Source organism: Mustela lutreola, chromosome 13 (assembly GCF_030435805.1).
Source record: "Mustela lutreola isolate mMusLut2 chromosome 13, mMusLut2.pri, whole genome shotgun sequence".
NCBI classification, from domain to species: Eukaryota; Metazoa; Chordata; class Mammalia; order Carnivora; family Mustelidae; genus Mustela; species Mustela lutreola.
The window spans coordinates 77,221,022-77,244,400 of NC_081302.1; the positions used below are offsets into that span (position 1 = coordinate 77,221,022).

At 51.3% G+C, this 23,379-nt stretch overlaps 1 protein-coding gene and 1 long non-coding RNA gene across 2 annotated transcripts; one reads left to right on the forward strand and one right to left on the reverse strand.

Annotated features, from left to right (window-relative positions):
* Positions 1-124: 124 nt before the first annotated feature.
* On the forward strand, positions 125-1,052 carry LOC131813691 (uncharacterized). The gene is made up of 2 exons (XM_059144081.1): positions 125-830; positions 876-1,052. Exons 1-2 carry the CDS (start codon positions 125-127, stop codon positions 1,040-1,042), a joined length of 873 nt encoding a protein of 290 aa, XP_059000064.1. The 3' UTR covers positions 1,043-1,052.
* Positions 1,053-14,854: 13,802 nt separating this feature from the next.
* Positions 14,855-23,129, reverse strand: LOC131813694 (uncharacterized). Its single transcript, XR_009346895.1, has 3 exons — positions 22,837-23,129; positions 20,556-20,804; positions 14,855-15,582 (listed from the first exon to the last, which is right to left on the reverse strand). It is a non-coding gene; the product is annotated as an uncharacterized LOC131813694 (long non-coding RNA).
* Positions 23,130-23,379: the final 250 nt, after the last annotated feature.

The window sequence follows — 23,379 nt, forward strand, 5'->3', positions numbered from 1 at the left end:
AGTTATCTCAGATCCCTGTCCCCATGGGCTTCTGTTGGGGACACCTTCCAGGGGCTGGGTCTTGAACACAGGCCACGCTGAGTGGTAGGGAAAGGGAAAGGCGAGAGGGAAGTCAACCAAGCTGATGATGCTTTCTCTTCTTGGAGCTACAGCACCGGCCCCGGAGCCAGATCAGGATGTGTCTCGGGAAGTGGTTCCAGCAGCCACTCTGGCACCCGCTGCACCTCTGGGGCCTGAGCTGGTCCCCGCCATCCCTGCTGCGGCTGCTCACTATGGGATAGGAAGACCAGTGACCCCCCCTGACCCGTTGGGGCCAGGGCAGATGGTCGTCAGGGCCCTCGTTCACTTCTCTGCCACGGAAGAGCCACCAGGCCTTTTGACTTTCCTGGATGACCAGCAGGGTCCTGCCCCCGAGCTGCCGCCCCCTGCGTCCGTGGAGCAAGCAGGCTCGGCCCCCGAGCTGCCGCCCCCTGCCTCCGTGGAGCAAGCAGGCTCGGCCCCCGAGCTGCCGCCACCTTCCTCCGTGGAGCAAGCAGTCTCGGTCCCCGAGCTGCCGCCCCCTGCCTCCGTGGAGCAAGCAGGCTCGGTCCCCGAGCTGCCGCCCCCTGCCTCCGTGGAGCAAGCAGGCTCGGTCCCCGAGCTGCCGCCCCCTGCCTCCGTGGAGCAAGCAGGCTCGGTCCCCGAGCTGCCGCCCCCTGCCTCCGTGGAGCAAGCAGGCTCGGCCCCCGAGCTGCCGCCCCCTGCCTCCGTGGAGCAAGCAGGCTCGGCCCCCGAGCTGCCGCCCCCTGCCTCCGTGGAGCAAGCAGTCTCGGTCCCCGAGCTGCCCCCACCTGCCTCCCTGGAGCAAGCGGCCTGGGCCCCCAAGCTGCCACCACCTGCCTCCGTGGAGCAAGCATGCTTCGCTCCCGAGGAGCACCTCGTGCTTGCTACAACCAGAAAGCGTGTCTTTCCCATCCCCCTTATTGCATTTTTTGTATTTCTTCTCTTTTGTGTGTATGTATATAATTACATACTAGATTTAATTAAAGACAGTAGAACTTGAGTTTACATAACATTTTACTTGCATTCTTTGCAGTGGGATATGGAGGTCTCATTAGGTCCATCCAGAGTGTTGCACAACCATGTCGTTCTGCAACGTTTCTGTCACAGAGACACCCGCGCTCCTCATCGCTCACTGCTCTGTCCCTAGCCCAGTCCCTGCAACCGCTGCTCTGCTCTCTGTCTCGGCCACTTCACCTCCACTTGGATTTTCCTCTGCCTGGAATCCTACACTATGGCCTTCTGTGTGTGTCTGCAGAACATAAGTGTGATTCCCCTCTTTTCAAACTTTGTTATACAAATAACATTTTATTAGATAGGAATGTTCCTGAAAGAACAGAGATCACGGGAAGCCCCCAAATGAACTGTTTTCATTCTGAGCTAGGTTTCCCATTTAGAAGCATGCCTTGAAAAGCAGAAACCATGAGAGAAATGTCTGGGTCCATGAGACACCTTTACATGCTTTCATTTTTCTGGATAGTCTGTTTCAACTATTCTAATGGGCATGTTATCAAGTATTAAAATTATATCTAAATTTTCTCCTCTTGCTAACAAGTTACGTCATAAAAGAGTTCTTTAGGCTTTATCCAGACTATGTTTATTTAGTAAATAATGATTTAAAGATGAAAAAAGGAAGGCATGTTCCTTCTACCGATGAACAATCCCCTATAATACACGGCATCCTTCTTCTCCGCCTTACCCTCAGTGTAGTGTGTGTGTGTGTGTGTGTGTGTGTGCGTGTGTGCACATGTGCGCACATGTATGTGACAGAGTGGGCTGGGGAAGGTTCCGGGGCTGTGCTCTTGTTCTTCCTTATGTCCCGTCAGTGGACAGACACTGTCGCTCTGTCTTCTTGGGCATTCTCAGTGACAGCATTCAGGAAACCCCTCTGTTGAACAACTAATTCATTTCCAGTTCTTTGACCCTCATAATGTAAGCGATAAGCACGTCTGTGCCATAAATGTCTGTTTCTTTAGGAATGATTCCTGTAAACACCAACACTGGGAAACGCTTTACCCACATTTTTAGGGGACTGGCTGCTGGCTCCTCTATGCTGTCTTCATTAGGGAGAAGCATTGCTTTGGAAAGGAGGGATCCAGGATTCTATAGATGAGACCTGAAATCATGAGGAGGACAAGCCAGCAGTGATGACGTCGGGGCCCTGGGAGTGACCATAGAGCATTGGGGAGGCTGCCCACAGCGCCCTCATAGGTCCTCTCCCAGATGCTCCCCTGCCCCGTGTCCTGGAACCCACCTCACCCATGCCCTGTCCGGTGACACGCTCCCGCCACTCCAGCCCCCCGGGCTCAATCACCCAGACTCTCCCTGGAGCAACCAGAGCCTGCTCCAGGCCAGCAGAGGGGCACAGGCCAGGCCACTCCTCTCGGCTTGCTCCCTGTCCTTCCTGGCTGAACCCCATCCTCTCAGGGACGAACCTCCAAGGACAGTGCCGGTCAGCGGGTGACAGACAAGTGTTCATGCAGATGGAGTTTTAGTGGCAACAGCAAGAGCCACATGATCTGTGTGAGCAAGGGAGGCCTTTGCAATGCACATCGGCTGCTCATGGAAGCTGCAGGATGGACAGAGCCTCAACCAGGGCCTTTGGCACTGGACAGAGCTCATCCACACCCTCAGGATCCTCTGGCTGTGACCCCCTGACCCTGCCAACCCCAACCTTGGTATCCCTCAAGTTGAGCTTGTGTGAGAGACGGGGCCGGGCTTCCTGCTGACACCCCTCCTCTCCCACAGAGTCGGGTAAGGGGGAGTCCCCTTGATCTGACGCTCTAATAGAGGTCGTCGTCAGTAACTCCGGTCTTGCCCGCCAGAAGATGGAGCTAACCAGGCACACAAGATAGGTCCTCAGAGAGAGGGCATTTGGGGCTCTCCCTGCAGGAAGAGAGAGAAACACCAGCGAGTGGGACTCCGTGAGAAAGGGGAGCTCTGAGCACTAGGGGAGGGCGGCCGTGGGCTGTGCGCTGCCTTACTCGTCAGGGGCTCAGGCTTCGTGTTGGCTTGCAGAGAGTGCCCAGGCTTCATCCCACCAACAGGTCCATCAAAAACCAAATTGACCTCCATCAAACATTTTCAACCCCAGCCACGAAAAGGCTCTGGGGCCCTGGCAGTCAAGGAGTCCTAAGACGCTATGTACCAATGGTTCCAGAGTGGGGGAAAAGTGGGACAGGCGTGATGGAACTGGGGGCAGCTCATTTCCCTGCTTTGGGGAGAAAGAGCCCCATCACAAGGCACCCCAATATTTGTTCTAAAAACAGGTGGCAGCACAGCGGGCTCCAGCTTGCCAGTCTCCACACGGAGGACTGTCCATGTCCAGGACACTAGCTCTGGGGGACGTCCTGCCCCAGGGCTGGCCTGGGTCTGATGGGTGAGCACCAGTGTAGTGGGATCCCATACTGGCGGGCAGGAAGGCTTTCTGGAAGGACGACTGGGTCAGGGGAGTCTGGATTGGCAGGCTGAAGGGACACAGTAGGGCAGAGGCCCAGAGCCCACGATGGCAACGTGCTCCCAGGGGGCTACTCTGAGCAGGTCAAGCTGAGGATTACTGAGTATCTTTTGAGAGCATGAATCATGACAGTCAATCCCCCTATCAAGCCCATGAGGAAGGGCAAAATGCTGTCTCTGTTGGACTCCGAAGGAAACCAAGGCTTTAAGAACCTGCCCCTCTCCATGCTCCCCATTGAGTCATAGGCAGGATTTGAACCCAGGGCTTGCCAGGCTTGTGGGCCCGACCTCACAAGAAGGTTGCGTCCAGATGCTTCAGAAGGGACTTCTCAACTCTGAGGTTCCATGAGCCTTTGTACCCAGGGAGAAACCTCCTCCTGCCCAGACACAGGCTGGCTGGGACTGGGAGAGTCCTCAGTGCCAAGGCACAGCATCGTCAGAAAACAGACCCAGGCCAAGCCCCAGTCAGAGGTGGCACCACTGCCCCTTGAGTTCAGGGAGGTCTCCAGGCCAGGGGTTGGATGTGGAATTTTGTTTCCAGCGAAACAGACTGCCCGACAACAGGAACGTTTTTTCCCAGCTGAAAACATCTCCCTGTTGAGAGAACATTCCTGGAGAGGTGACTGGCTGTAAACACATCCCTCAGTCAGTCTGCGTCACGGCTGACTTTTAAGAGAATGGATTCTGCTGCGGGGTAGGGCAGCAAAGACCACAGACTGAGGGCTACGGAGTAGATGCCGGACAGCTGGGGAGTCCTCGGGCTGCCTAGTTTGAAGATGTCACTCACGTAGCTGCTGGCATCTCTCCTTGCTGATAAGTGCTTTTCCGTGTTTTGAAGATTCTCTCTGTGCGTGTGATGTTCTGTCATCGGGCTCCACTATGTCCATATGTGGACCGATCTGTATCTATACTGCTTAAGACCTTGTGTGTCCCTTCAGTCTAAATGCTCACCTTTGCTTTCTCTTTGCTTTGCTTTTCATCATTGTAACTATATCTTACATTCAAAAGAGTGCTTAGACCGTATGAGTAAGGAGACCACTTCCTGTGTATCCACCACCAAATTAAGAGCCAAACCTTCTCCGGTATCTTAGAAGCCCTTGTGTCTTTTCTCTGATCACACCCCTTTCCTCCCTACGAGAGGTGCACATCGCGTGAATTTTAAGTCAGTAATTCCCTTCTTTTGCTCAAAAGGTGCAAGGGTCTACCACAATTTTACGTGTTTCTACACATTTTTAAATTTTATGTATTATTCTACTTGGTATTATTGGAATCCTATATTCTCTATTCTTCTATGACTTGCTTTTTTCGTTCACCATTTAGCTTTTGAGCTGCCTCCTTATTAATGCATGCAGTTCTAGTGCATTTATTTTAAGCAAGTATATGGACTTCCATTATATAAACCTCCCAGCAAATAAATGCTTGTAGAGTGAGTGGACAAGTGAATAAACTTACCTTCACACATTGCCCCACTTTTGACAACCGAATTTTGCTCTCTCGTGTGATCTTTTCCCAACCGTGGCCTCCAGCACAACTCCTCCGTCTTGCCCAGCCCCGTTCCTCAACTGGCATCTGACCCAGCTTCTCTCCACTATAATAAATCCCTGAGCTTTATTTCATTTTAAATCAAAGTTACACTTCTTTGGGCAATCTTTGTGATTAATCAATGAGCTAGTCAATTACTTTTAAAAGAAGACTGTAAGGAGCATGTGACTAGGTGCCTATCTAGCTAGATATCCCCAGCGGATGGACTCATCTACTAGAATACATCAAATATTAAGGACACCCACTCCACTGGTAGCTTTCACCTTGAAAGCTCTTCCTTCTATTGAGCTGAAACTCCCTCCCAGCACATGCACCTTGGATGGTTATTCTGCATCCTAAGGACGCAGTCCCCAAGGAACCTATCCCCACTTCAACTCATCTACTCAAATGCCTGTGAAGTATAAGGAGTCGCTTTTGTCCCACTTCCCTCTGTACACACTCAACCCAACTCAAGATCTTCCCTTTTCTGCGTTCACAATTTTTTCTTCCTTTTTCGTCATTTCTTATTTAATATGATTTCTAAGTTCTCTCAGTCGGCTGATCACTGTCCTCTGAACTCCCATCTATCAATATGACATATGATATGATCTTAGGAAATGATTCCCCTCTCCCCTGTTCCCAAGTCTCATGACTTGCAGCATTTATAGTCTGTATCAGTGCCTTGTGACACATGGTAGACTATTTTAGATGTAAACATACACAAGAAACAGTGGAACACCAAGTAATTCCTCTATAGCCACACCTTGGACATCCTGTGCAGTATATAGATCTGGGGAAGAAACAAGCATTAGAAAATCCTAAAAGTTCTATGCTGAACAGCCACGATGAAGTTCAGGCTCCCTGTTCTAGGTGAATTTGTTGTCTAATAAAAATTATTTAAAAGGAGATGAAAAGTAAGAAAAACCTGAAAAAATAAACAAAAGCCTACAAAATAAAAATACAAAGAATGCTACCTAGTGATTTCCCTGAGCTCTGCAGCTTTGCAGCCCTCTCTGATCAGTGAACTCGAGAGGGGTGAGCTGTTCGTGATGGCCTTCTAGGGGAGGGGCTCTTGCCCTGATCCTCAGGGGGACTTCCCCTGGTGCAACTGCAGCTGGCCCAAGCAGCAGAGACGGGCCCTGGGTTCCAGCAAGTGCCGCTGTTTTACTCCCTGAAGGCTTGCAGCACCAATGGCTGAGGTGACTGTCACCGCACCCTGCTCCCTACCCCAGAGCTGAAAATTCACACCCAGCTCTTCAGTGAGCCCGCACAGAAAAAAACGTTCCACCGGTCTTATGTCCTCGGATTCTGTCAGAACTCTGCGTTCACCCTGCCAGGGACGAGGCATTTTTATCGTAGGCGCGTGACTGAGTTCCAATTCCATTTTTTTGGTTTTGTTTTGTTTTTTAAAGATTTTATTTATTTATGAGAGAGAGAGAGAGAGAGAGAGAGCATGAAAGCGGAGAAGGTCAGATGGAGAAGCAGACTCCCCATGGAGTTGGGAGCCCGACGTGGGACTCGATCACGGGAATCCGGGATCATGACCTGAGCTGAAGGCAGTTGCTTAACCAGCAGAGCCACCCAGGAGGCCCAAACTCCAGTTTCTATGGATTTCACTGACACAGACCAACAATGAAGATCAAGGAACTTAAGGGTTGTCCAAGTGCTCTCTGATGTTTCTTTATCTGGTCCCCAAAGAGATGGACAAATTTATACAATGGGACAAACAAGTAAATAAACAAATGAGATCATTGGAGTCATGGGAAAAAAATGGGCAGGAAAATGTGATAAAATGTTCGATTGCCCAAGATCCTGTACCGAAGATGGACGGGGTGAAATTGGGTGTTTGGGGTGGGCATGGGTGAAGGGGAGAGAATTCAGGGGTGGTGGGGAGGCAGGACGGCAGGGCTGGTGCTGAGTGGCTGCTGGGGAAGGCAGAGGCTGTTGGGGCTAGGAGGACGCTCAGGTTTCCAGCTTGGGCAACTGAGAACAGTGGCGCAGGAGCCCCGGGCTCAGGGGCAAACCATGAGTTCATTTGGGACATGTAGTATTTGAGGTGACCCTAATATTCCTATGGAGCTTCATAGATGGGTCTGGACGGCGCATGCAAATTTTAACGCGAATGATAATTGCAGTGCTGTGGCGATGTGTGGGATCCGAGGGAGGCGACAGGAAGACCAGAGAAGAGCGCCCAGGGCAGCACCCAGCATCTCCTCCTAGAACGCATTCCTGTCAGCCGCCGTCTCCCCATGCAGGGCTTACCACGAACCGCTAACTCCCATGGCAACTTCTGCGAAAATGGCCTCGCTTCCATTTCTGCCATTCTGTGTTATAATTGCTCTTCACATCTGCCTCTCTCACACTCTGTCCTCTGTCGTTAAAAAAAAAAAAATGCTAAATGCGGCGGCAGCCGTGGTTGGACGTGGACCTGAAACCTACGGCTCTTGGAGAATGAATGAGCAAGTCGAGCGGATGATTGGTATCTGTGGATGCTGGGGGATCAGCAGGCAGGCCACCTGGCTGCCTCCGAAAGGCTCCATAGATGTCATTAATGTAATTTCTGAGAAAGCCAGGAATCCATAAGGATGCTTTCGTTTGCAAGAATTTGGGAGGTAAGGGTCATAAAATTTCATAAAAATTTTCAACAAAATGAAAAGAACAAACAAAAATCACTAGATGTATCTCCCCGGAGAGTACAGAGTGTATGTCTGTTCCTCTAGTAATATTTGTGAGTTTCTTGATGGCAGGTAGTGTATTTAAGACAACTGTGTGTTCAACACGTAACAGCAATGACAATGTGAGGGAGCCTTTACCCAGCACTTACTGTGTAGCGAGTGTTGTTCTAAGCTCACTCCAGTCTACCAATCTGCGAGACATATGTTGCTGTGTACTCCCGTCTTATACCTGAGGAGCCTGGGGCATGGTCGGGTTACGTGGATCTCAGCTCATTATTTAGTAGGTGGCTGAGCAGGGATTCGAGCCCCATACCTGGGACATGGTAGACACTGGATAAATGTTTGTTGAACAAATGAATGAATGAGTAAACATCTTGCACTTCCAAAACTTGGAGCCTATATCTCTGTTGGTCCATAAGGCCCTGGGGAGCTCTCCCAGTCAACTCTGAAGCTGGCTCTGTACTGGTAGAGGGCAGGGAGGGATCAAGGAAAGGCCGCAGTAAGATCACTCCGGACTGGCAGGCGGCAGTTGTAATAAACAAAGGGAATTTACATACAATGCTTGCCTCAAGCAGCAGCAACCGGACCACCTGTTAAATGTTTCTACGGACCACCTGTTAAATGTTTCTACGTGCAGGTGTTCTCAGCAGCCTGTCACCATCTCAAGGTTCTGTCCTCAGAGCATCCCCAGGAGCAGGAAAGGTGAGAAGAGCACACATTCCAAGGACAGGGTTGGAGTGGGGAGCCTGAGGTCGCCTGCCTCCAGCTCAGCAGTCAACTTGTTTTCAGGTCTTCTGGATGACCTTCCCCAGCAGTCTCTCATTACTGAAATCTCACCACTTAAGTCTTGGCTCAAAGTTCCCTTTCTCTGGGAGGCCACCTGATGTTCTGCCGCATGCCTTTTTGCTCACAGCACTTTGGGAGTCCACCCGGAGTTTCAACCTGTGATCACTCAGTGAGCAGCTCACATGTGTCGACGAACAACGACGGTGCTTAGTAGGGCTAGTGGGTGCTTAGTAAATGTTTATTGACTTGAACGAAATTGAAGTTGTCATAGGAGCCAAGGTATGTATTGGGAGGAATTTAGAGCAGCCAGAACACGAAGATCATTAGAAATGGGGCCCAAGAGGCTAGTGACCTTGGCGGGTGATGAGTGGCTGAGATCTGAGAAGTAACAGGGTGGCAGGAGGACCATAGACAGCTCCTGTCCTTGTGAGGGAAAGAAAGGTGAGCGAAAGAACGCCTTCTCTCTATTAGTGAAGTGCGTTGGGCTCAATATTCAATATTCAGCCTGTGCTCTGAAATGTGTATTTCCATTAACAGTTGCTCTCCAGGGAGCCACGGTTCCTGAGCTCAGAGCAGAAGTTGAGAGGTTTGTATGGTGTTCCTTTAATAAGGTTTGATGTTGGTTGAAAATTCATGAGCGCGTGGTGGCTTCCACTGTTCTGAGCTCCTTACAAATATCAGCTTCTTCTTTAGTCCTTTTGAGAACCATCAGAGGAGGGTGCTTTCATCACGGTCACCGTCATTTGCATTTTGCAGTTGAGAAAGCTGAGGCACACAGAGAGGTTGGGTGATTAGCACAAGGCCACACAGTTTCAAGGGGCAGACTCAAGAAGGCATCCCAGACATTCCGCCTCTGGAGTCCCTGCTCTTAGCTATAATACTTTGCAGGGGCGCCTGGGTGGCTCAGTGGGTGAAGCGACTGCCTTCGGCTTAGGTCATGATCTCAGGGTCCTGGGATCAAGCCCCATATCGGGCTCTCTGCTCAGTGGGGAACCTGCCTTCCCCCCACACCTCAGCCTGCCTCTCTGCCTACTTGTGATCTCTCTCTCTGTCAAATAAATACATTTAAAAAAATGCTTTGCAACTTCTCTAGATTCACCACACGAAAAGATAGCCTATCCCTTGAGTCTACATTTTCCTTGTCACAGTGACTGCTAATGAAATGTACACTGGCTGCTTCAGAGGTCTCAGTGGCCCCCCAGAGAGCTAGTTTTATTAAGCTGATTCAAGGAGCAGTTGGAGCACACAGGCGAGGCTGTCTAAGGCAGTGTGCCCATGCTGTCCTCCAGGCTTGCAGACCCTGTGGCAGCACGAGCGTGGAACAAGCTGCTGTGTGAAGCTGCTGGTTCCCGGGCTTCTGTTTCATGCCCCTGGCATCGGGCATCATGAATTCTCAGAAAGCAGATGGTGAGCTCTGTGTCACTGTTGCTGTCGGCGACATCCAGGGGTTTGCTAAGGACATTTGGTCTGAAGAGGTGAAGGAAGAGAAAACAAAGATTGAGAGTAAGAAAGAGCAGAGCCCAGTTACATGAGATTTACATGAGGAAAAATATGAGAGAATGTCCAGATTTCAAAGGATCTTCTTTACAAATATTTTAGCACTGAGCTGAGACCTTAGGTGACACACGTTGGATCTGAATATTTACATTTTTCAGACTTTGGTTGAATAGTATTTTTCTTAAGCATCCCTGGGAATCCTTAAGGTTGTACCCGTGAGCAATCAAATTCGGGAGTAGATGCTCTGATTCTCACCGCCATGGCAACCGTGAGCATCGCAGGAGGGGCTTTCTCCCGGAGTCCACACATTGGCTCTGAGGCAAGAATTATTCTTCCCAGGCATGCCCTTGCACGGTGCATTCTGTTCCGTACAGCTGGCTGCACCTGCCAAACAAGGAAGGGATGTTCATCTAAAACTCAGGTGACAGGCGAGGGGATGAATTCATCGGCCACCACTGACCCTGTATGCTAGGCGCTCCCTCTGCCATGGTCTTATTCAAAAGACAAACTCAATGGGTTCCTCACTGTGGGAAAATTGAACTTCTTCAAGCCTCAGTTTTTTAGTCTGTAAAATGGGGAGAGTTCTAACAATGGCCTCATGGGGAAGGGGAATGCACCTTGTCCTATCATGGGGCCAGGAATGAGGACATGCTCGGGAAGGGGTACCAACACCGTGGGCTCCTGGTTCTCAGGCACAAGGAGCCTGAGAAAACAGAACAAGAAAATATAAAATGCTTCGGTGTCTGAACTGCACACTTTTGCAGTGAATCCTGTAATCTTGGATTCGAGGCAGTATCCCCTCCTTGCCAGCTGATCTCACGCTTGCGAGATGACAGAATTAATACATATTTGTCGATCACAGTCCTTGGTGCAAGAGATGCAATCACGAGTTTCCTTGGCCCGGACACTGAAGGAAATGACAGATGAGTGAGGAATTCATAGCTAGAAGGCAGAGACTTCTAGGGGGACCTTTATGCTTTCTATACTCTGGCACTGAGCACAGCTCCCAGGACACAGAAGGACCTCAGTGAATGTTTCCTGATGATGCGGGGAAGGGAATAACGCAGTGGGTTTGGGATCTCTCGTTGAAAGATAGTCTTCCACAATTTACTTTTCTTAGCTTTTTTGTTTTGTTTGGAAGTCTCAAATCACCACATCTCAAACTATTCTGTTTTTCGAACAGGTTATCTTTCCCGATTGCCAGCATCTATTTAAATGTAGTTGGGGTTAAGAGAGGAAAAGTAAAAAGCTGGGAAAAAGGCCTGTGATCCCTGTAGGGCCTTTGCTCCTGTGGATGTAGGGGTACTGACAGATTTGCTTCAGGGCCCAGGGGGCCACACCCCTGAGGCGCTGTGCAGGTTTGGGCTCAGGGAGGACATCAATCACCTGGTTGGTTTGCATTAGAGAATAGCTTGGCCTAGCCTGCCACCTACCGGTCAAACTTGTACTTATAGGTTTGTTACGTATGTTTTTTCGGTCCTCGCTTGCACACAGGTACATAGACAGTACTCATGATTGTTTTTAATTAAAAAAAAAATCAAGTTTCTCCCCATTACCATCCAGCTCTCATGTCTGGTCACTCCCATCGCCTATGTGCTGAGAACTGGCAAGCCTTGTCCGTCCTTCCTTCCTTCCTTCCTTCCTTCCTTCCTTCCCCTGACTTATCATTCACCTTTCTGGGCAGGCTGCCCCGGGAGAGTCACCGCCCCCCCTCCCGTTCCTTTCTTTTGCACTCTGTTTCCTCCTGTTCACTTTCCAACATCAAGCTGCAGCATCTCTCCCAGCTGACGACCACGTTCAAGAACAGAGACTAGTATTCTGATGATCTAAGATCTAAGTAAAACATTGCCTCCAGACCCTCTGACCAACTTGGTTCCTCTCCAACTGTTAAACCGCCTTCAGGGAAGGCATTTCCAAAGGCCTTCCAGGAACCTATTGCCATGGCTTACATTCCTGGAGCTGTGGCAAAGCCCTCGTTTAAAAATGATCCTCACCAGAGCCTTTGAAGACAGGGTGGGTGGGGAGTTGGGGGAGGTACAAGTCTCTGGAGGGGGGGGCGTAGTCACATTTATTTTCTCTATAGCAACATGGATGCATGCGACAAACACCCTCACCTACCACTCGGGAAGGACGTGTTCACACACAGATTTGAGTAAAGGAGGCGGAGGGAGCGCAGTACAAGGATCAACTCTCATACGTTTCAAAGAAAATCAGTCTCCCATGAAAAGAACCAGTCACACTACACACATCAATATGGGTGACTATCACAGACCTAAGACTGAAAGTCGACACACAGAGTACCCGGTGTGTGATTCCACTGACACCAGGTTCAAAACCAGAAACATAAACCTAGGGATCTGGGTATTGCTTCCTTCTGGTCAGGGGGCACGGGTGGGGTGGCCTGGGCATGGGGAGGTGTGCAAAACCCCCCCTGCAGTCAGGATTATCACTGAGAAGCATCCTTAGGGGCCATTTGTTGTGTAGCTCTAAGGTCAGTTTCACTCCCCAGAAACCTGCGCTCTGGGGAGAGGTCACTTGGGCAGACCCTGTGCGCGGAAGTCCTGGGGCCCGAGTTGGGGTGTGTGAGCCATGAGGGCAAAGGGCGGAGAGGAGAAGGAAGGAGTTATGAAGAGATCTCATTCGGGTCCTTTAATTTTTACATTATTTTAAGAGATCTCCCCCCCTTGCCCCAGGCATCACTATTTTATTTTTGCATGTCAGAAAGAAACTTTATTTATAGTGGCCTCATAATATTCTCTGAGTAGACAGCACTTTCTTTTCCTTATTTTTTAAAATTAACATATATTATTATCCCCAGGGGTACAGGTCTATGAATCACCAGGTTTACACACTTCCCAGCACTCACCATAGCACATACCCTCTCCAATGTCTATGATTTCACCACCCTCTCCTGAACCCCCCCACCCCAACCCCAGCCTGGCAACCCTCAGTTTGTTTTGTGAGATTAAGAGTCTCTTATGGCTTGTCTCCCTCCGGATCCCATCTTGTTTCATTTATTCTTTTCCTGCCCCCCACACCCCCCCATGTTGCTTCTCAACTTCCTCATATCAGGGAGATCATATGATAGTTGGCAGACATCAGTTTTTAAAATGACAATAGTGTCCTGCTTCAGGGAGGCAGCTGTGTGGCTGCATTCCTGGAAGTGCTCACACGGGAACGGGTTGAGAGGGCCCCACTCAGAACCCGAGATCCTCTGAGATGCCAACAGCTTAGCATCTGATTTAGTGTCTCTGGAGCTCAGCTTGGAGAAAACTGGCTCTAGGAATCGTCAGCTCATTTTCCAGGACGTGAAAGGCCTTGCAGCTTGTCTGGATTGCTCTCCAGCTGGCCCATCCCCCAGGCTGGGCAGCCCAAGTTAGGCAGTCCTGTAAACTTCCCTTCATCAGCATGCTGGCTACATAACTAAGGCCAGGGCAGAAGCTACGAGCTTTCTATTGATGCTTCAGGGTGACATTCTGAACGGCCATAGCGCTTACTCACTTCTGATTATCACGGAGCGGTAATGCTTCAAACTGCCAGGGGACAGTCAGAGATAAACGCAGGCCAGTCGCAGACTGAGTGGCTTCCAGGACACGTTTCATGTGTTGCGGATTTCCTTTCCTTTCCTTTCTTTTCTTTAAAAAAAAAAAAAAAAAGTACAATAATGTATTATTTTTTGACCTGGAAATAAGTATGCAAGGATAAAAAGAAAAAAAAAATCCCCTAAATCTCAGGGCACGAGGATCTTACTAATGTGCTGCTCTTTGCTTTTTTCCCCTTCTCTGTAGGAGCAGAAAACAGAAGACAGACAGTCCAGGTTTGGGGGGTTACTGTGTCCTGGGAGAACAGATTAAGGAGGGCCTTCACACTCCTCGATTTCCCAAGGACGTTCAGCGGGGTGGGGGTGAGGGTGGATTTGGGGGGGCATCTGCATGTAGGTTAATTTCTGATGCCAGTGTAAAAGGTAAAGGTTGCGTCCAACCACAATTACCTTTGAAATTCCCTCCAGTCTCTCGTCAAGCTCACCGAGCTGCTTTTGGGTAAAGAATTCTGCAGAATAATTCTAATACACACAGAAATGTGAGAACAACGGAACTCCACAGGATGAAATAACTCGGGAAAACAAGCAGATTAAAAAATGGAAACAGTGCGCCCCAAGCGGTGAGCACGAGGCAGAGCAGCAGCGTCCTTCCAGCCCCGGGACAACAGCAGCCCGCGACGTGGCCGCCACCTGCTGGCCCAGAGTCCCCTTGCCAGCCCCAGAGGGCTGCGCCTCCCAGAAGCGCAGGTAACGCAGCCATGCGACTCCCGACTCCCGGGTCGGTGTGGGGACAGATGGCCCCGCTGCGTTTTACCTCCTCTGCGCTAGCTAAATTAGAGAGGCTGAGCTATGCAGAGAAACATCTTCGGGAAGTACACGCAGAGAGGGGCCATAAAACACTTCTGGGCTATGTGTGCTGTTTATTTAGCAGTTTGGAAGGTGAAAAACACATCAGACTAAATCACGTTTCCTCCACATTTTTATCTTGCTCCATTTTATTACTATCTTTGGGCTTTAGAACACCTGGTTCTTTTTCCTTAGATACAATGTAAATTCGAAGTCGGGTGGGAGACGATCTCTGCGGAAAACAACTGACCCATTGTCGACCACCTCCCGGCAGGGCTGCGGGTCCTCATTCTGGAGGCAGCCTATATGGACCCGTTCCTGGCCAGAGCTCCGCTGTCACAACTTACCATGCCCCCGAGATGCTGGGAATGGCCAGCGATAGGGCTGGGGCAGGCCAGGGAAGCTGAGTGCAGGGAAGGGGGTGGTGCCGAGCACTTACAGGGTGGCTGGGCCTGGGCCGGTTCTGGGGCTTCCCCAGCACAGCCCACCTGATCATCCCTTCTGAGTTCACCAGCTGCTCCCTTCTCATTTCTCCACAGAAAGACTAGCTGGCGATGAGGGAGAAAGTAAGAGACCTGTTCTTGTTTTTGCTTTCCTTCCCCATGGGCCCTGGGGTGAGGCATGGAAGCGGGAGAGAGCGGGAGCTGAGTTGGAAAGTTCTAGAAAGCTGATTTCCTAACTGAGACAGGGCGGCTGATAGCAAAACCTGACAAACCAAGGAAGTTTGGGCAACGGATTATGAATCCCCAAATGGAGTGCACTCAGGAAGTGGCTCCCGGCCAGTGAGCAGGGCTGCAGGGGACAGCCTGGAGGAGGGCCCTCCTGGAGCCTGGAGCCCACCCTTCCTTCCCTCCAGGGCCCTGTGTCTGGGCTGACTCTGCTCACCCTGCATGAGCCTGTAGTCAAGACAGGCTTTGCCCCTAGTTTTGTAGAGCTCTGTTTCCGTAGTCTAAGCCATCAGTTGTCATTATGTCCTGAGAGGGGTACTCTGACCGGTGTGGTTCAGGGAGTCCCCTGGGTCCCCTCTGGGCCAGAGTGGTGGTGAGCATGGCCCCATGAAGGAGCCAGGGCCATGTGTGTGCTTGCGCCATCGGTCACCTCACTCCACGACAACGCCAAATGTCAGCGTGGACATGGACCTGGCCTTACCGAGTAGCCTTGGAGAAGCTTCTGATGGCCGGTGAGCCTCTGCACCATGGCCTCGCCGGCTGGTCCGTCACACTATGAGCAAGCAAGAGCTGTTAGCTTCCTGTTCGGGGACTGGGGCAGCACAGCGTGGGCTTGAAGCCAGAATCGGCCCTCCACCTTTCAACCAGTCCCTGCTCCATGCAGAGAGCCCTCGAACGATAGTGCACAGAAGCTAGAGTTTCTTAAGATTTGCTGAGGAAGAAACGTAATACCCTCCCACAGAGCCAAGTCCCTCATCAACCCTACAGTCCCCAGGACCCAAACCCAGCCCTTGGATGGCAGCGGGGGACCCACCAACAGTCCCTTTATTTTAAAATCTGTATTGTTTGAGAACTTAAACATGCAACATGTGTTCAAACCAGTTTCTGTTCCTGCAAAACGTGTCCTCAGCTGAGGGCAGAGTTCCTGCCGGGGCCGATCTGCAGGGCCCCGTGAACCCTGAAAGTACCCAATCACGATGAGTGACTGTTGACCTCCCGGGATGACTGTGAACATCCCATTACCTCCTGTTCCACGAAGACCCTTCTAGGGGATTCTCCTGCTGCTTCCTTCCTTCACTGCAAGCTAGAGGTTATCAAGACGCTGGCTTTTATGGAGTTAGGCAAGTGCCGAACACTGTTCTAGCAGAAGCAGATACGTCACCTGTCACCTGTCAGCTCAGCCTCCAGAGATGACCCCCGGTTTATATTTTGGGTGCCTGTTCTCCATCGCCCTCCCAGGCCCCCGTGCTCCTATGTTTGACAGGCAGCCGACATCCAGGAAAAAGTGGTGTCGCAGGCCGATGGTAAAGGCCATTTAAACAACACGGCATGGCTCACCAAGTTCAGCGCTCGGAACAATCACCTGGCGAGCTTGTAAAACAGATTCCCAGAGCCACGCCAGGAATTCTGCATTCCACGGGTGCTGAGGGGGGCGGCCTGCCTCGCCCAGCCCAGCTGCTTCCCAGTCCTCCCTGCCTCTTTGACCTCTGCTTCCCAAAGAGGCCAGGTTTGACCTCCTCTGGGCCTTCCCTGAGCAGGAGGGAAAGAGCGTTCTAGCTACCTACCCGAGCAGGAGTCCTGCCCCGAGTGGGGAGTGGGGGTCTGTCCTGCACTGCCTCTTCCTGGCCCCGTGACCTTGGGCCAGTCACTTCCCCAAGCCCTGCTTCCTCCCTGACGTAAGAGCCGTCACTGTGCCTTCCCCACAGAATGCTGGCTAGATGAGGATAGAGTGGGGTCAGCGGTCATGGGTCTTGGGTTGGCCCCTCGTGTGAGAGCCTCAGGGGCTGACAGAAGAACCATGGCTCAGGGCATGGTGGATTCTGTGTGAGCTCCAGGCACTTAGGATTCCCCATCTACGAAGTATGGAATGGTGGGCACGAACCTCATGGGTCCAAGGTACCAGTTCCATGAAACAATGTGCGTAGAGAGCTGAGGAGAAGCCTAGCCCATCTTATGTGAATCATTGTTTGCACTGCTTCTTAGCTCAGTGCTGTGCTCCGTAACCAGTCTTTTTATTTTAAAATCTGTGTCGCTACAAGGTTCAAGCATGCGCAAACAGACTAGTCCAAGGTCCCCTTTTATACCCTTCACCCCAATTCAACAATTTGTCAAGTTTTGCCTCCCGACCACCTTTTCCTTTTCCTGGCTGGCGTCGGGCTCAGGTCTGCTCTGGGGTTTCAGAAGCTGGGTCAGAGGTGGGAGCCCCGGGGCAGGTGTCTGGGGCGTGGGGTGGGGGAATAGACCAGAGCAGCAGTTGCTGGGAGAAGGATCTCGAATCAGCAGGAAGGGAGGGCAGAGTGAGCAGCCTGTGGGGTTTCTGTGGTTCGTAGTGACTAAAGCATGAATGTGAGTTCAAAACAAGCAAACCCAGATATGCTTCTCCATATACATGGGACTCCGCAGTCATCCCGAACAGCTTGGTGCTGCCAATTCCAAGTACTCCCAATCAGTGTTGCTTCTGGCTCTCAATGAAATGATAGCTTTCATAGATCCTCAGCCCTGTGGTTTTCCCTGTATCATAGCCCAGGGCTCTCACCACATGGTCCTTGGGCCTCGGCAGAAGGGGGGCGATTCTGCATCTCCAGGCATGGGATCTTGGCTGGATCAAGACGCCCCTACCCGCCCCCCACCGGGGTCTTTTCTGTTTCCTTGGAGTGGAGATCAGTGAGGACAGCCTTCACTACCCAGATTTGCCAGTTTGGGGCTCAAGGGATTGATTACGAAAATTTCCAGCTACCAAAATGTTGTCGCGTCTATTCATTGGGAGCACAAGGGGTGACGTGAGAGGTGCAGAGGGCTTGGGCCGATTCATGGGTTCCAAGAAGGGCAGATGCTACACGTGGCAGGCACCTTCCTGACAAACTGGGGGCAGCGAGGCTGCTGATGGGGCGGGTGTGGTGATGGCCCAGAGCCCAGGATGTGGGGCCTCAGCGGGTTGTTGGGCTGTGATTATGGGCAAACAACCTTAACTCTCTTTCCATAAAACAGCCATACTACTCCTGCCTCGCTGGTCAAAGAAGCCAAATCCATACTTTTATCCAAAGAGCTGAGAAGCAGACGCCTACCTCGTTTGGGACTACATCCCTCTCACCACTGCACCACTGCCCCCGCCCCCACCTCGCAAGAGGGAAATTTCCAGATGATTCATAAACTTTTATGCTTTCTACTGAGAATGTTCTCCCGAGACACTTAGTAAAAATGACATTAGCATTAAGCAGCTTTTAGGACCTTACTGATGTTAGGAAGAACATATATGGGGAGATATTATTCATCTAGTCTAGTGTCATTAGAAAAAGAGAGAGGAGGGTAGGACAGTGGGGCCCATGGCAGGGACATCCTTTCCCGGGAGAGCAGGCCTGTTGAGGAGGGCTGACTGAGCCCACCCAGCGACCTCTGCCTCACACAGGGCAACAGGATTCCACCTGGACTTCTGTTCATGCTTCCCTCCCTCTCAGAGCCTCCAGACCGAAGAATGAGTTTGAATTTTGTGGCACATATCACACATTATCAGTAATCAACTCCCCGTTCCTCCAGATGCCTCTGGCAGGAAGGAGAGCTTGAGAACTACCTATAAATAAATATTAAGAATTTTATGTCACCCAGATGGCCCTATGCTTTCTACAAACTCATATAATTCTTAGGCTAACCCTATGAGATAGGAACGATAGTTCCCCCTGATGATGCAACTGAGGCCCAGGGAGGTTCAAGGCCAGCCTGGGGTCACACATCTAGTGACCACCTTGCTACCACATCCACCTTCCTTTCCTCTTACCCTCCTCGGCCACTGCCCTGGGCTCTGTGTGCCTAGAAACTGTAATGTAAGATTTCTCATTCTCCCCACTGCCGTGATGGTGAGTCAAGATGTTTCAGGACCATCCCTTCTGTCCCTTCTGTCTCCCAGGACATCCCATCTCTTGGCCCTCACGATACTGGATACCTGCCCGACACCAGGCTCTGGAGGCCTCCAAGAGGTAGCACGTCCCATGTGGGCCCTCCAGGCCACCAGTGAGGACTCTGGGGCCAAAGGCAAGGAACCACCGGGAGTAGAAATCTGGGATTGCAAACAAGGGCAAGGGAGGCAGCCTTGCCTCCTGAACTTCAACAAGTGTTCCTGGAGGGATGATAAGACAGGAGATAGTGGAGAAATGATGGGGAGCAGGGTGTCAGAAGGGGGCGGGGGCCTGGGGAGATTTGAACAGCTTGTTCCCTGGCATCCCCAGCAAAAGCAAACAGCCATTCCTGCTGCCCCCACTGAATGATTAGCCAGGTACGAAACCTGGAGATCTCTCTGGAAGCCCAGGACGCTGGCTTCCCCCTGCTAGGCTTGGCTCGGGGCACAGGAGGCCTAAGGCAACGCACACGTGCAGGCATTGTGCCGTCTGGAGTGGAGGAAGAATGAGGACACCGTGGGAAAGGGGCCTGGGTGGGCCGGGACAGAGAGAGTGCGTTCGTTTCTGTTATTCTGGTTCCTGGATCGGCTCCTGAGGACAGGTAACATGAGTGCCCTGTGGGCTTGGAGCCTGTGGTGCCCACCAACAAGTGAGGCCAGGCTCAGAAGTAAAGAGGCGCCTTGATTGTTAGCGCTAATATTTTAGCAAATATTCCCTGAGTGTCCACTGTTGCAAAACACAGAGCTGGGCTCTCTGGGGTGTGAGCCCGCCCTGTTTTGCATCCGTTCCCCAGGGAGGAGGCCTGCCTGCAGAGTGTTAAGTGAGGACCGGAGTCAGAGGCGGGACTTGGAGGCACTAAGGGAGCTGGACCTCAGGGTCTGCTTGGGGATCCAGTGGGCTGCCACCTGCACCAGGAACAAGGGGGGATCCCTCAGGAACCGGCTTCCACCTCTGCCACAGCTGTCCGTCCCGCCTCCCCTGTTCTCACAGCCCAGGGGCTCCCGGAAGAGAGTTGGGGAGTGAAACTGACCAGGGCAGTGACAAGGCTCCCCAGCAATGGGGCTTTCCCTGGGTCCACTTCTGTGCCAGGAGCCCACTTACCCACTGGGCTCAGGAGCACCTTTCTGCTTCTGGAACTTTGTGAAGGTGAAGGGCAAAGGCAAAGGGCAGAATAGCCCTCTCCCTGCCCCTGAAATTCTTCACATTTCACATCGGGTCTCCTCCTGTTTGGATGCATTAGTTACTCTAAAGAAAGAGGACTGGGGCACCTGGGTGGCTCAGTGGGTTAAAGACTCTGCCTTCAGCTCAGGTCATGATCCCTGGGTCCTGGGATCGAGCCCCGCATTGGGCTTCCCCCTCTCTCTCTGCCTGCCTCTCTGACGACTTGTGATCTCTGTCTGTCAAATAAATAAATCTTTAAAAAAAAGAAAAAGAACTTTTTTTTTAAATTAAAAAAGTTAGGAAACCACCTTTGCTAACAAATCTGGGGTTTGGGTAATTGGGTGAAGATCACACACCGAGGTGTGACACGGGCCAGAACAGAGCCCAGGAGCCTTGGGTGAGTACGGGATCCCAGGGACCCGGCAGTGTCACCTTCAGCCAAGAGAGCCTGATCTGCCGCTATCTTTGTTCTTACCTTGTTTTGCTGGTGTGCATTTTGATTTTATAATGTCCTTTTCTGTAGAGAAGATAGAAAGATAAGGCAGCGCTCCAGACTGCCAGGTTCTGGGCTCCCAACACTCCCTCAGGGACGGAGGCCTCGGCTGTGGGGGCCCGGTGACCCCCGGCAGTCTGAGCCACCCAGCAAGCAGCATCAGCCCCCGATCTCTGGGTTCTGGTGAACTTGTTTCCAGAGTGAACCAGGACAAGATGCAAAAAGATCTTTCTGAAATGGGAGGAAACAGGAGGAATTCCCTGCGCCATTTCTCAGTTTCACGCCAAACTGTGTCTGCATTTGATGGTTGATGTATTCCTTTTTCCAGTCATACTTTCTCTCATACATGGTTTGTTTTCTCCAGCCCCAGGCCTCAGGATTCACTACTATGTGTGGTGTGTGTGATGTGTATGTGTGGTGTGTGTGTGTGTGTGTGATGTGTATGTGGGTGGTGTGCGCATGTGTGTATGGTGTGTGGTGTGTGTGGTTTGTGTGTGCATGGTGTGTGCGTGTGTGTGTGGTATGTGGTGTGCGGGTTGTGGGTGTGGTATGTGTGGTGTGTGTGGTGGTGTGTGTGGAGTGTGTGTGGTGTATGTGTGGTGTGGAGTGTGTGGTGTGTGTGTGTGTGTGTGTGCGTGGTGTGCATGTATGTGGGGTGTGCGCGTGTGGCGTGTGTGTGTGTGTGTTATGTGGTGTGTGATGTATGATGTGTGATGTGTGTGTGGTGTGTGTGTGGGGTGTGATGTATGGTGTGTGTGTGTGTGCACGCACGCGCACGCGTACACGCACACACTCTCCCTGGGAGAAGAAAGCCCCGCCGTCCTTGCGGCATGTTCTGTACTTTTACCCTCAGAGGTGGCTCGTAGACCGGCTGAGCTAGGCCTCCTCTCTCCTGCTGTAAATAGGATCCAATCTTTCTCCTTAATCCATCCGCTCTGTACAATCTTTAAAAACCATCCTGATCAAAGCATCTCTCTCCTCAAGAGTCCAGGGGGCTCCCTATTGCCTTCCACAGAAGTTTCCACCACAGTGGGCCGGCATTCAGGGCCTCCACAGCCTGCCCTGCCCTGGCTTCCCAGACAGGCACCATAGATCACTTCCTTTGGATCCCTCCGGCTCGGACTCCCTCTGCTGGCTCGCCCTCCTCTTCCTGGACCCTGCTGAAATCCTACCTGTCAGGCTTCAGCTCAAATGCCACCTGCTCCAGGGAGCCCTCCCTGAGACTGAGAGAGAAGAGATTCCCTTGGGTTCAGAATCCCTTGGTGCCCTTAGCTCTCGAATGGGCCCTCTCCCACCCAACCTTATGTAATGGATTCCTTGGGCGCACTTCTTGCTCTTTGAGTGCGGGGACAGTTGTCTACCTTGTTTCCACACCCACCTCAAGTGTTTGCTGAATGAGTGGTTCTTTTGGTAGAGAAAAAAATGGGTGCTCAGAGAGAGGGTAAGTGATTTGCCCAAAGTTCCTCAAGCTGGTGGAGAGCAGAATCAGATGGAGAACCCAGGTCTGAGAACGCCCGATGGCATCACCCTCTGCATCTGTCCACATCCAGTGTTTCATCTCAGTTAGACCCAAGGATGGCCAGTTCATGGAGGACACAGCCTTCGGCGTGACTCCCTGCCCATGCCTGAGAACTGTGCTAGTTGATGGTCGGCAGGGAAAGGAGGGCTTGTGTGTATGAGCCAAACACTTGTAGGTATTTTTAAGCCTTTACTAGACAGTTTTCACACATTCCCAAAGGCAGAGCAAATAGTGCAACGACCTCCCTTGTGCACGTCACCAGCTATGACAGGCATCACCTGATGTCCGGCTTCCCACATCCCGGATTCTGCTACTACAACCCTGGGTGTCAGTTGACATTTTTTCCTCCGGAGTCCCGTGTTTCCTCTACACTAGTAGTTAGATCTAGAAGCTTGGCTGGGCTTGATTTTCTCTTTCCCTTCCCTTCTGTTCCCTTCCCTTTTCTTTCCTTCCCCCCTTCCTTCTTTCCTCCCTTTTTCTTCCTTCCTTCCTTCCCTCATGTCTCGCTCTTTCTCTCTTTCCTCTCTCGCGCTTTCTCTCCTCCCTCCCTCCCTCCCTCCCTCCCTCCCTCTCTGCTTCTCTTCTGTCCTTGCTCTCTCTCTCTCTTTCAGGAATACTTACTTCACAGGTGGTGCCCTTGTTTCCACCAGGAACATGTGATGTTGTGGCCATTTTTAAGTATAACGTACTTAAAAGTAGCTCAATATTATCACACACATCTGAAAAATGTAAAAACGGACTTACCCAACAGACCCTGACTGGAACTGGAAATGGTTTACTCTGGGTGGCGTCTTAACAGAAGTTATTGGTAAATCAGATAACGAAGGAAAGAATATAAGAACACTGCTCAGTGATTGGCCTCCTGAAGTAAGAAGATTCCAGAACTGAGTACTGCTCTTACTTCACTACGGCTACCTCCTCACCCAGCGCAGGATGTCAATATTTGGTAACATCGTGGGGCAGCTTTGAGTAATATGTGATGGGTGTGTCAGTAGGAATCAGTACCAGTTGTTTCAAGGAAATATACCCGGCTCCGCTTCTCTCTTTCTTTCTTCTCTCTCTCTTTCTTTCTTTTTTTAAAGATTTTTTATTTATTTGAGAGAGAGAATGTGTACAAGCTGGGTAGGGGAGACAGAGGCACCGAGGTGCCCCTTCCATGGCTCCTTTTCTACAAGAACAATTTGGTAGTGTGGAAAAGAGTCTTCCTGGCTTCGGTATGAGGTAGAAATGATGACTCTAATCTTTAGTTCAGGGAGGTAGGTGGAGCCGAAGATAAAGGAGAGACAG